At 43.5% G+C, this 13,128-nt stretch overlaps 1 protein-coding gene across 5 annotated transcripts in view; it reads left to right on the top strand.

Annotated features, from left to right (window-relative positions):
- Window positions 1-10,044: 10,044 nt before the first annotated feature.
- Window positions 10,045-13,128, top strand: part of LOC135532357 (LIM and senescent cell antigen-like-containing domain protein 1) — a 26,953-nt gene continuing 23,869 nt past the window's right edge. For all 5 annotated transcript variants that reach the window (XM_064959920.1, XM_064959922.1, XM_064959919.1 and 2 more), the window contains exon 1: window positions 10,045-10,217. In XM_064959920.1, the coding sequence (XP_064815992.1) occupies window positions 10,189-10,217 (29 nt within the window). In that variant the 5' untranslated portion in view covers window positions 10,045-10,188. The remainder of the gene's footprint in view (window positions 10,218-13,128) is intronic.

Below are 13,128 nucleotides of genomic sequence, written 5' to 3'. Positions count from 1 at the left end.
TCAATGTGGAGGCATATACAGGGAGTACTAGTACCAGATCAATGTGGAGGTATATACAGGAGTACTAGTACCAGATCAATGTGCAGGTATATACAGGGAGTACCAGTACCAGATCAATGTGGAGCTATATACAGGAGTACTAGTACCAGATCAATGTGGAGGTATATACAGGGAGTACTAGTACCAGATCAATGTGGAGCTATATACAGGGAGTACTAGTACCAGATCAATGTGGAGGTATATACAGGGAGTACTAGTACCAGATCAATGTGGAGCTATATACAGGGAGTACCAGTACCAGATCAATGTGGAGCTATATACAGGGAGTACCAGTACCAGATCAATGTGGAGCTATATACAGGGAGTACCAGTACCAGATCAATGTGGAGCTATATACAGGAAGTACCAGTACCAGATCAATGTGGAGCTATATACAGGGAGTACCAGTACCAGATCAATGTGGAGCTATATACAGGGAGTACCAGTACCAGATCAATGTGGAACTATATACAGGGAGTACCAGTACCAGATCAATGTGGAGCTATATACAGGGAGTACCAGTACCAGATCAATGTGGAGCTATATACAGGGAGTACCAGTACCAGATCAATGTGGAGCTATATACAGGGAATACCAGTACCAGATCAATGTGGAGCTATATACAGGGAGTACCAGTACCAGATCAATGTGGAACTATATACAGGGAGCACCAGTACCAGATCAATGTGGAGGCATATACAAGGAGTACCAGTACCAGATCAATGTGGAGGTATATACAGGGAGTACCAATACCAGATCAATGTGGAGGTATATACAGGGAGTACCAGTACCAGATTAATGTGGAGGCATATACAGGAGTACTAGTACCAGATCAATGTGGAGGCATATACAGGGAGTACTAGTACCAGATCAATGTGGAGGTATATACAGGGAGTACTAGTACCAGATTAATGTGGAGGCATATACAGGCGTACTAGTACCAGATCAATGTGGAGGCATATACAGGGAGTACTAGTACCAGATCAATGTGGAGGTATATACAGGAGTACTAGTACCAGATCAATGTGGAGGCATATACAGGGAGTACTAGTACCAGATCAATGTGGAGGTATATACAGGGAGTACTAGTACCAGATCAATGTGGAGGTATATACAGGAGTACTAGTACCAGATCAATGTGGAGGCATATACAGGGAGTACTAGTACCAGATTAATGTGGAGCTATATACAGGGAGTACTAGTACCAGATCAATGTGGAGGTATATACAGGGAGTACTAGTACCAGATCAATGTGGAGGCATATACAGGGAGTACTAGTACCAGATCAATGTGGAGCTATATACAGGGAGTACTAGTACCAGATCAATGTGGAGGCATATACAGGGAGTACTAGTACCAGATCAATGTGGAGGTATATACAGGGAGTACTAGTACCAGATCAATGTGGAGGTATATACAGGGAGTACTAGTACCAGATCAATGTGGAGCTATATACAGGGAGTACCAGTACCAGATCAATGTGGAGCTATATACAAGGAGTACCAGTACCAGATCAATGTGGAGCTATGAACAGGGAGTACCAGTACCAGATCAATGTGGAGCTATATACAGGGAGTACTAGTACCAGAATAATGTGGAGGCATATACAGGGAGTACTAGTACCAGATCAATGTGGAGGCATATACAGGGAGTACTAGTACCAGATCAATGTGGAGCTATATACAGGGAGTACCAGTACCAGATCAATGTGGAGCTATATACAGGGAGTACTAGTACCAGATCAATGTGGAGCTATATACAGGGAGTACCAGATTAATGTGGAGGTATATACAGGGAGTACTAGTACCAGATCAATGTGGAGCTATATACAGGGAGTACCAGATTAATGTGGAGGTATATACAGGGAGTACTAGTACCAGATCAATGTGGAGCTATATACAGGGAGTACCAGATCAATGTGCAGGTATATACAGGGAGTACCAGTACCAGATCAATGTGGAGCTATATACAGGAGTACCAGATTAATGTGGAGGTATATACAGGGAGTACTAGTACCAGATCAATGTGGAGCTATATACAGGGAGTACCAGATTAATGTGGAGGTATATACAGGGAGTACTAGTACCAGATCAATGTGGAGCTATATACAGGGAGTACTAGTACCAGATCAATGTGCAGCTATATACAGGGAGTACCAGTACCAGATCAATGTGGAGCTATGTACAGGAGTACTAGTACCAGATCAATGTGGAGCTATATACAGGGAGTACCAGATCAATGTGCAGGTATATACAGGGAGTACCAGTACCAGATCAATGTGGAGCTATATACAGGAGTACTAGTACCAGATCAATGTGGAGGTATATACAGGGAGTACTAGTACCAGATCAATGTGGAGCTATATACAGGGAGTACTAGTACCAGATCAATGTGGAGGTATATACAGGGAGTACCAGTACCAGATCAATGTGGAGCTATATACAGGGAGTACCAGTACCAGATCAATGTGGAGCTATATACAGGGAGTACCAGTACCAGATCAATGTGGAGCTATATACAGGGAGTACCAGTACCAGATCAATGTGGAGCTATATACAGGAAGTACCAGTACCAGATCAATGTGGAGCTATATACAGGGAGTACCAGTACCAGATCAATGTGGAGCTATATACAGGGAGTACCAGTACCAGATCAATGTGGAACTATATACAGGGAGTACCAGTACCAGATCAATGTGGAGCTATATACAGGGAGTACCAGTACCAGATCAATGTGGAGCTATATACAGGGAGTACCAGTACCAGATCAATGTGGAGCTATATACAGGGAATACCAGTACCAGATCAATGTGGAGCTATATACAGGGAGTACCAGTACCAGATCAATGTGGAACTATATACAGGGAGCACCAGTACCAGATCAATGTGGAGGCATATACAAGGAGTACCAGTACCAGATCAATGTGGAGGTATATACAGGAGTACCAATACCAGATCAATGTGGAGGTATATACAGGGAGTACCAGTACCAGATTAATGTGGAGGCATATACAGGAGTACTAGTACCAGATCAATGTGGAGGCATATACAGGGAGTACTAGTACCAGATCAATGTGGAGGTATATACAGGGAGTACTAGTACCAGATTAATGTGGAGGCATATACAGGCGTACTAGTACCAGATCAATGTGGAGGCATATACAGGGAGTACTAGTACCAGATCAATGTGGAGGTATATACAGGAGTACTAGTACCAGATCAATGTGGAGGCATATACAGGGAGTACTAGTACCAGATCAATGTGGAGGTATATACAGGGAGTACTAGTACCAGATCAATGTGGAGGTATATACAGGAGTACTAGTACCAGATCAATGTGGAGGCATATACAGGGAGTACTAGTACCAGATTAATGTGGAGCTATATACAGGGAGTACTAGTACCAGATCAATGTGGAGGTATATACAGGGAGTACTAGTACCAGATCAATGTGGAGGCATATACAGGGAGTACTAGTACCAGATCAATGTGGAGCTATATACAGGGAGTACTAGTACCAGATCAATGTGGAGGCATATACAGGGAGTACTAGTACCAGATCAATGTGGAGGTATATACAGGGAGTACTAGTACCAGATCAATGTGGAGGTATATACAGGGAGTACTAGTACCAGATCAATGTGGAGCTATATACAGGGAGTACCAGTACCAGATCAATGTGGAGCTATATACAAGGAGTACCAGTACCAGATCAATGTGGAGCTATGAACAGGGAGTACCAGTACCAGATCAATGTGGAGCTATATACAGGGAGTACCAGTACCAGATCAATGTGGAGCTATATACAGGGAGTACCAGTACCAGATCAATGTGGAGCTATATACAAGGAGTACCAGTACCAGATCAATGTGGAGGTATATACAGGGAGTACCAGTACCAGATCAATGTGCTGCTATATACAGGGAGTACCAGTACCATATCAATGTGGAGCTATATACAGGGAGTACCAGTACCAGATCAATGTGGAGCTATATACAGGGAGTACCAGTACCAGATCAATGTGGAGCTATATACAGGGTGTACCAGATCACTGTGGAGCTATATACAGGGAGTACCAGTACCAGATCAATGTGGAGCTATATACAGGGAGTACCAGATCAATGTGGAGCTATATACAGGGAGTACCAGATCAATGTGGAGCTATATACAGGGAGTACCAGATCAATGTGGAGCTATATACAGGGAGTACCAGATCAATGTGGAGCTATATACAGGGAGTACCAGATCAATTTAGAGCTATATACAGGGAGTACCAGTACCAGATCAATGTGCTGGGGTACGAGCTATTTGAGGTAGATATGAACATGAAGGCAGGATAGATAATAATAAGAATAAAACAATGAACAGAGTAGCAGAAGCATATGATGAGTGTAAAGTGTATTTGTATGTATGTTTGTGTTGTGTCGGAAAGTGTGTGTGTGTGTGTGTGTGTGTGTGTGTGTGTGTGTGTGTGTGTGTGTGTGGGCAATTAATGAACTATTTATCAGTCTAATGGCTCGAGGGTAGAAACTATCTGGTAGCCTGTTGGACCAAGCACTGATACTCCGGTACCATTTGCTGGACGGAAGCAGAGTGAACTATCTATGGCTTCAAGTTTGGGGTTATTTTGGGGCCTTTCTCTGACACGCCTGATATAGACGTCTGGGATGGCAGGGAGCTCGGCCCTGGTGATGTACTGGGCTGTTGGCACTACCCTCTGTAGTGCTTTGCGGTCGAGAGCAGTACATTTGCCATACCAAGCTGTGATGCAGCCAGTCAAGATGCTCTCGATGGTGCAGCTGTAGAACATTTTGAGGATCCGATGGCCCGTGCCAAATCTCTTCATCTTTTGAGGGGGAAGAGGCACAGTCGTGCCCTTTTCGGGACTGTGTGGGTGTATGTGGACCATGTTAAGTCCTTTGTTATGTGGATGCCGAGGAACCTGTAGCTCTCGACCTGCTCCACTACAGCCCTGTCAATGTGAATGGGGGTGTGCTCCCCTCTTTCTCCTGTAGTCCACGATCAGCTCCTTGAGCTTACTGACGTTGAGGGAGAGGTTGTTGGTCCTGGCACCACACTGCTAAATCCATAACCTCCTCCCTGTAGGCTGTCTCAGTGCCGTCGGTGATCAGCTCTACCACTGTTGTGTCATCAGGGAACTTGATGATGGTGTTGGAGTCGTTCCTGGCCATGAGGTTGTAGGTAAACAGAGAGTACAGGAGGGGGACTAAGCACACACCCCTAAGAGGCCCCCGTGTTGAGGATCAGTGTGGCAGCAGTGTTGTTGCCTACCCTCACCACCTAGGGCCGGCCCGTCTGGAAGTCCAGGATCCAGTTGAAGAGGGAGGTGTTCAGTCCCAGTGTCCCCAGCTTGGTGATGCTCTTGGATGGGAATATGGTGTTGAACGCTGAGGTCTATGAACAACATCCTCACATAGTTATTTCCCCTCTTGTCCAAGTGGGAGAGGGCAGTGTGAAGTGCCATTGAGATTGCGTCATCTGTGGATCTGTAGGGGGGCGGTGTGCAAACTGGAGTGGTTCCAGGATGTCTGGGATGATGGTCGATGTGTGTCATGACCAGCCTTTCAAAGCACTTTATAATTACAGGCATTTAGGCAGGTTACCATGGAGTTCATGGGAACAGGGACAAATGGTGGTCAGCTTGAAACATGTTGGGATTATAGACTGGGACAAGGACAGATTGAAAGTGTCAGTGAAGACACTTTGCCAGCTGGTCAGCTTTGAGAACCCGCCCTGGAGTTCCATCTGGCCTGGCGGCCTTGCGATTTGAAAATCGAGGTCGAAGGGTAATAACTGTCGATCTGATGTCCAGTAGTGCTTGGCGGTCATATGTGATAATGGTATGAACTCCCTGTACAAGAAAAGTAAAGATGAACATGAAAAAAAAGTCACAAACTAGCAAAGTCGGTTTGGAACTCAAAGACGTTGCCCTTCTCCATCTGTGCCATCTGTATCGTTAATGTTACACCTGAGACTCACAAGGTTGTTTCAGATCTGATGTCACTTGTAAACACATTTGAACCACATAGCAGGTTCGCATAGCAAGTTTTAAAGGACGCTCACTGCAAAAGTGTATTGATTCCATTCCAAGCTGTTGGGGGTGGGTCGACCCAGGTTTCCAGAGCATTCTGAAAGTATTCAGACCCCTTGACTATTTCACGTTGTTACGTTACAGCCTCATTCTAGAATGGATTACATTCATTTCCCCTCAATCTACACACAATACCTCATAATGACAAAGCAATAACAGGTTTTTAGAAATGCTTGCAAATGTATTACAAATAAAAAAACAGATATATCTTATTTACATTAGTAATCAGACCATTTGCTATGAGACTCGAAATTGAGCTCAGGTCCATCCTGTTTCCATTGATCATCCATGAGCTGTTTCTACAACTTGATTGGAGACCACCTGTTGTAAATTATTTTTGATTGGACATGATTTGGAAAGGCACAATTCTGTCTATATAAGGTCCCACAGTTCATGTCAGAGCAAAAACTAAGCCGTGAGGTTGAAGGAATTGTTCGTCAAGCTCCGAGACAGGATTGTATTGAGGCACAGATCTGGGAAAGGGTCCCAAAAAAAGTCTGCAGCATTGAAGGTCCCAAGAACACAGTGGCCTCCATCATTCTTAAAATGTGAGAAGTTTGGAACCACCAAGACTCTTCCTAGAGCTGGCCGCCCGGCCAAACTGAGCAATCGATGGAGACTCGTCAGGATCGAGGAAAGATAAACAGAGAAAAGTACAGAGAGATCCTTGATGAGAACCTCAGACCTGGGCAAAGGTTCACCTTCCAACAGGACAACACGACCTTAAGCACACAGCCAAGACAATGCAGGAGTGGCTTCGGGACAAGTATCTGAATGTCCTTGAGTAGCCCAGCCAGAGCCCGGACTTGAACCCGGTCTAACATCTCTGGGGAATCCTGAAAATAGCTGTGCAGCATCGCTCCCCATCCAACCTGACAGAGCTTGAGAGGATCTGCAGAGAAGAATGGGAGAAACTCCCAAAATACAGGTGTGCCAAGCTTGTAGCGTCATACCCTAGAAGACTCAAGGCTGTAATCGCTGCCAAAGGTGCTTCAACAAAGTACTGAGTAAGGGGTCTGAATACTCATGTAAATGTGACATTCGTTTTTTTTTTTTAATACATTTGCAAAAATGTCTAAACCTGTTTTGCTTTGTCATTGTGGGGTACTGTGTGTAGATTGATGAGGAAAAAAATACAATTTAATCCATTTTAGAATATAACGTAACAAAACGTGGAAGTATCAAGGGGTCTGAATACTTTCCTAATCCACTGTGTCTCAACTGTCCAGTTGCAAAAACTACAGAACAAATACTCCTCCACTAGCATGGTCTCAGATCTGGTTGTGGTCTCAGATCTGGCTGTGATCTCAGATCTGGTTGTGGTCTCAGATCTGGCTGTGGTCTCAGATCTGGCTGTGGTCTCAGATCTGGTTGTGGTCTCAGATCTGGCTGTGGTCTCAGATCTGGTTGTGGTCTCAGATCTGGTTGTGGTCCCAGATCTGGTTGTGATCTCAGATCTGGCTGTGGTCTCAGATCTGGTTGTGGTCTCAGATCTGGCTGTGGTCTCAGATCTGGCTGTGGTCTCAGATCTGGCTGTGGTCTCAGATCTGGTTGTGATCTCAGATCTGGCTGTGGTCTCAGATCTGGCTGTGATCTCAGATCTGGCTGTGGTCTCCGATCTGGCTGTGATCTCAGATCTGGTTGGGATCTCAGATCTGGCTGTGGTCTCCGATCTGGCTGTGGTCTCAGATCTGGTTGTGATCTCAGATCTGGCTGTGGTCTCAGATCTGGCTGTGATCTCAGATCTGGCTGTGGTCTCAGATCTGGCTGTGGTCTCAGATCTGGCTGTGGTCTCAGATCTGGCTGTGGTCTCCGATCTGGCTGTGGTCTCCGATCTGGCTGTGGTCTCCAATCTGGTTGTGGTCTCCAATCTGGTTGTGGTCTTGCAACATTGCTCATTGTCAAGCCAATGAGCGACAAGGAGTTGGCATGATATCACAAACAGACTGGCACTCCGGCTACTCATCCACTACTATACATATCCACTACTATACATATCCATTACTATACATATCCACTACTATACATATGAAAATCAAAGTTTGATACCAAAAAGAGCAATAACCTCTTTTTGGAAAAAGTTTAAATCTCGCCAGTTTCTACAGGGAGGTCAGAAAACATAATTTAGATTGCAGTTCAATATTCACTGGTGCATTCATGATACAATTACTCCCCCTGCCGGATATTCACTGTAAGTTCAGGCCTCCATGTTGATTTACCATGACACCTGGCAGATAAAGCGAGGGGCCAGTCACGGAGAAGTTGCTGGTTCGAATCCCAGCTCCGACAAGGTGAAAACTCTGTGCCCCTGAGCAAGGAACTTAATCCTAACTGATCCAGAGCGACTGCTAAATTAATCAAATGTAAAACTTTTTTTTTTTTTAATGTACCTGTTGCACAACGTTCGGCGCAGGTGTTGGTAACTGGCTCTCCATACACCTGAGCCAAACGTTGTGCAACAGGTAATTCATATGTTTACCTAAGTAGTTAGATGGTCATGAAATGTATTAGATAGACATGCTTCTAATATCCGTACATTATTGACCGGTGACTGATCATTTGAAGTACGTTAGCTAAAACGTGACGTCAGACCGTCTATTTAAATAGGCAATAGAAAAAAAGCCTGTCATGTTCATTGATTGGGTTAAAACGAACCGTCACTCCAAAACTAGCGGACCTTCAATTCTTTACATTTTCCTTTCAATTGACAGATTGATTTCAACATCCTTTATTTCACCCGTCGTCGAAAATGTTTACATTCTCATGTTTTTTTTTTCATCTTCACGATTTGATTTTGAATTCAATACATATGACGTGAAATTGACCCCATAAGAGCGTTCCACAGGGATGCTGGCCCATATTGACTTCAATGCTTCCTACAGTTGTGTCAAGTTGGCTGATGTCCTTTGGGTGGTGGACCGTTCTTGATACACACGGGAAACTGTCCGAGTGTGAAAAACTCAGCAGCGTTGCAGTTCTTGACACAAACCAGTGCGCCGGACACCTACTACCATTTCAAAGGCTCTTAAATATTTTGTCTTCCCCATTCAAAGGCACTTCAATCTTTTGTCTTGCCCATTCACCCTCTGAATGGCGCACATACACAATCCATGTCTCAAGATTTAAAAATCCTTCATTAACCAATCTCCTCCCCTTAATCTACACAGATTTATGTGGATTTAACACGTGACATCAATAAAGGATCATGGCTTTCACCTCTTCAGTCTGTCAGCTCCTCGGGACCCCAGGGATTACACGTTTTGGTTTTTTGCCCAAACACTACACAGCTGATTCAAATGATCAAAACTGGATGACTAGTTGATTATTTGAATCAGCTTTGTAGTGTTAGGGCAAAACCCCCAAAGTGCCCCTTGGGGTCTTGAGGACATAGTTTGGGAAACGCTGATCTATATCATGCAAATCTGTGTACACAACCAATAAATGTTGATTTTACTCACTCAGACATCTCTATCCAGTCATTGCAGAGGTGTGATGCATATTCAAAGTATTTGAACAGCTGGTTAAGGGTCTAGAACAGGGGTGGGATTTTTTTGTCTCAAGGGCCACATCAGAATTTCAAAATTCAGAGAAGCTGCAGTTATTTGAAAATGGTCCATTATATTTTCTACATACTCTCTATTTAGTTTTAGACGTTCACGAGTGGCCTGGAGTGTTTACATTATTTTTTAACCCAAAATAATCATTCCCCCCACAGCGTTAATATTTTTTATTCAAACCTCCCGCCGCCCAGGGGAATGTATGTCGTCCACTCCCGGTTCAGAAGAACTTTAGGGCGGTTGCAGTCAGTGCAACAGGAGTGCTATCAATGTAATATCCGTTAGAGGGCGCTATTCCGTCCCTTTTCTTTAGAAAACGCCAGCTACCAAGAAAGGGTGGCTCCACCAAGATACTGGAGGAGAAAAAATAATGCTAGTTGGTTAGGTAGGAGTCGCCGCTCGGATCAATCCATTACTCGTCCTATTTGAAGACCCCGGGGGAAAAGTCGATACGTTTCTGAAACGGTGGTGTTGATAGGTGATGCTGGGAGTAGTAGAAATGACGGGCAGGTAAGAGCTTGGATCCAAGTAAGAACACTCGAATTTCGCAGCAGGTTACCATGCTAACAGCTAGCCGGGCAGCTAATGTTCGCTAATTTTTTCGGTGCGGTACTGTATGTGATAAAGTGTAACACCTATAGTGATTTTTTTAATGATGGGCGTGGGAATCGTCTTGAAACATTAAATAGCTTTTAAATAAAGTTAACTAGTTAACTCGCTAACCTGATTGCTACAGTAGGCTAGTAACGTCAAGTGAGTGGACGTGTGTGTTGTGTTGCTAACGTTAGCTACTTCAAACTCTGTTTTTCCCTCTCTAGCTTGGTAACGTTAGCCTCTTAGTTGGTTAGTTTCTATAACCCTTTTAAGTCGAAACATTCAATCTATTTTCAATTTTAAACCAGTTTGATTATTTGGATCATTACACACGGTCTATTTGTAGACGGTGTTGTAATTTCTTGGCACTTGATTTGGGGTGTACCGTTAGGAATTAGCCAATGAGTGTTGAGGAGACACAGTACAGTACGTGTCTCTGATCAATTAAGTTATAAACCAACACTGAATACCACCAGACAGCTATGATCTATCATGTCTGTCTGACTGCTCTCAGATGACCAAATTAGGACACAGACCCTGAGTAACGTGTGTGTCTCCATGGTGACAGCAATGTTCTGTGAGTAATATGATTTGAGTAAGAGACTGTCTGAGGGACAAGGCCCCGCCCCTAAAACCATGCTTGTCTTTGTGTCCCAAATAGCTCCCTATTACCTATGTAGTACACTACCTTTAATCAGCCATAGGGCTGTGGTTAAAATGAGTCCACCATATAGAGAATAGAGTGCCACTTGGGATGCACCCCCACTCTGCAAACACTGATCTGTAGTAGAGAGGAACGTGTATTGACCTTTGCCAGTGTTATTTTTGTAGACTCTCAAGGCAGATTTCCAACAGCCCAGCAGTTCCCTGTTGGAGTAACTTTATCTTTGGATTTCTTTTCACATTGCATTGGCCTATTCAAGCCCCCTCCAGGAGACTCTGCTGCTGTTTATTATTTTATTTCATCTTTATTTAACCAGGGAGGCTAGTTGAGAACACCTTTATTTAACCAGGGAGGCTAGTTGAGAACACCTTTATTTAACCAGGTAGACTAGTTGAGAACACCTTTATTTAACCAGGGAGGCTAGTTGAGAACACCTTTATTTAACCAGGTAGACTAGTTGAGAACACCTTTATTTAACCAGGGAGGCTAGTTGAGAACACCTTTATTTAACCAGGTAGGCCAGTTGAGAACACCTTTATTTAACCAGGTAGACTAGTTGAGAACACCTTTATTTAACCAGGTAGACTAGTTGAGAACACCTTTATTTAACCAGGTAGGCTAGTTGAGAACACCTTTATTTAACCAGGTAGGCTAGTTGAGAACACCTTTATTTAACCAGGTAGGCTAGTTGAGAACACCTTTATTTAACCAGGTAGGCTAGTTGAGAACACCTTTATTTAACCAGGTAGGCTAGTTGAGAACACCTTTATTTAACCAGGTAGGCTAGTTGAGAACACCTTTATTTAACCAGGTAGGCTAGTTGAGAACACCTTTATTTAACCAGGTAGGCTAGTTGAGAACACCTTTTATTTAACCAGGTAGGCTAGTTGAGAACACCTTTATTTAACCAGGTAGGCTAGTTGAGAACACCTTTATTTAACCAGGTAGGCTAGTTGAGAACACCTTTATTTAACCAGGTAGGATAGTTGAGAAAACCTTTATTTAACCAGGTAGGCTAGTTGAGAACACCTTTATTTAACCAGGTAGGCTAGTTGAGAACACCTTTATTTAACCAGGGAGGCTAGTTGAGAACACCTTTATTTAACCAGGGAGGCTAGTTGAGAACACCTTTATTTAACCAGGGAGGCTAGTTGAGAACACCTTTATTTAACCAGGGAGGCTAGTTGAGAACACCTTTATTTAACCAGGGAGGCTAGTTGAGAACACCTTTATTTAACCAGGGAGGCTAGTTGAGAACACCTTTATTTAACCAGGGAGGCTAGTTGAGAACACCTTTATTTAACCAGGGAGGCTAGTTGAGAACACCTTTATTTAACCAGGGAGGCTAGTTGAGAACACCTTTATTTAACCAGGTAGGCTAGTTGAGAACACCTTTATTTAACCAGGTAGGCTAGTTGAGAACACCTTTATTTAACCAGGTAGGCTAGTTGAGAACACCTTTATTTCACCAGGTAGGCTAGTTGAGAACACCTTTATTTCACCAGGTAGGCTAGTTGAGAACACCTTTATTTCACCAGGTAGGCTAGTTGAGAACACCTTTATTTAACCAGGGAGGCTAGTTGAGAACACCTTTATTTAACCAGGGAGGCTAGTTGAGAACACCTTTATTTAACCAGGGAGGCTAGTTGAGAACACCTTTATTTAACCAGGGAGGCTAGTTGAGAACACCTTTATTTAACCAGGGAGGCTAGTTGAGAACACCTTTATTTAACCAGGTAGGCTAGTTGAGAACACCTTTATTTAACCAGGTAGGCTAGTTGAGAACAAGTTCTCATTTGCAACTGCAACCTGGCCAAGATAAAGCATAGCAGTGTGAACAGACAACACAGAGTTACACATGGAGTAAACAATTAACAAGTCAATAACACAGTAGAAAAAAAGGGGAGTCTATATACATTGTTTGCAAAAGGCATGAGGAGGTAGGCGAATAATTACAATTTTGCAGATTAGCACTGGAGTGATAAATGATCAGATGGTCATGTACAGGTAGAAATACTGGTGTGCAAAAGAGCAGAAAAGTAAATAAATAAAAACAGTGTGGGGATGAGGTTGGTGAAAATGGGTGGGCTATTTACCAATAGACTATGTACAGCTGCAGCGATCGGTTAGCTGCTCAGATAGCTGATGTTTGAAGTTGGTGAG

Source organism: Oncorhynchus masou, unplaced genomic scaffold (assembly GCF_036934945.1).
Source record: "Oncorhynchus masou masou isolate Uvic2021 unplaced genomic scaffold, UVic_Omas_1.1 unplaced_scaffold_1835, whole genome shotgun sequence".
In the NCBI taxonomy this organism is placed as follows: domain Eukaryota; kingdom Metazoa; phylum Chordata; class Actinopteri; order Salmoniformes; family Salmonidae; genus Oncorhynchus; species Oncorhynchus masou.
The sequence above is the reverse complement of the archived record's forward strand: the minus strand, read 5'-3'. Positions and strand labels throughout refer to the sequence as shown.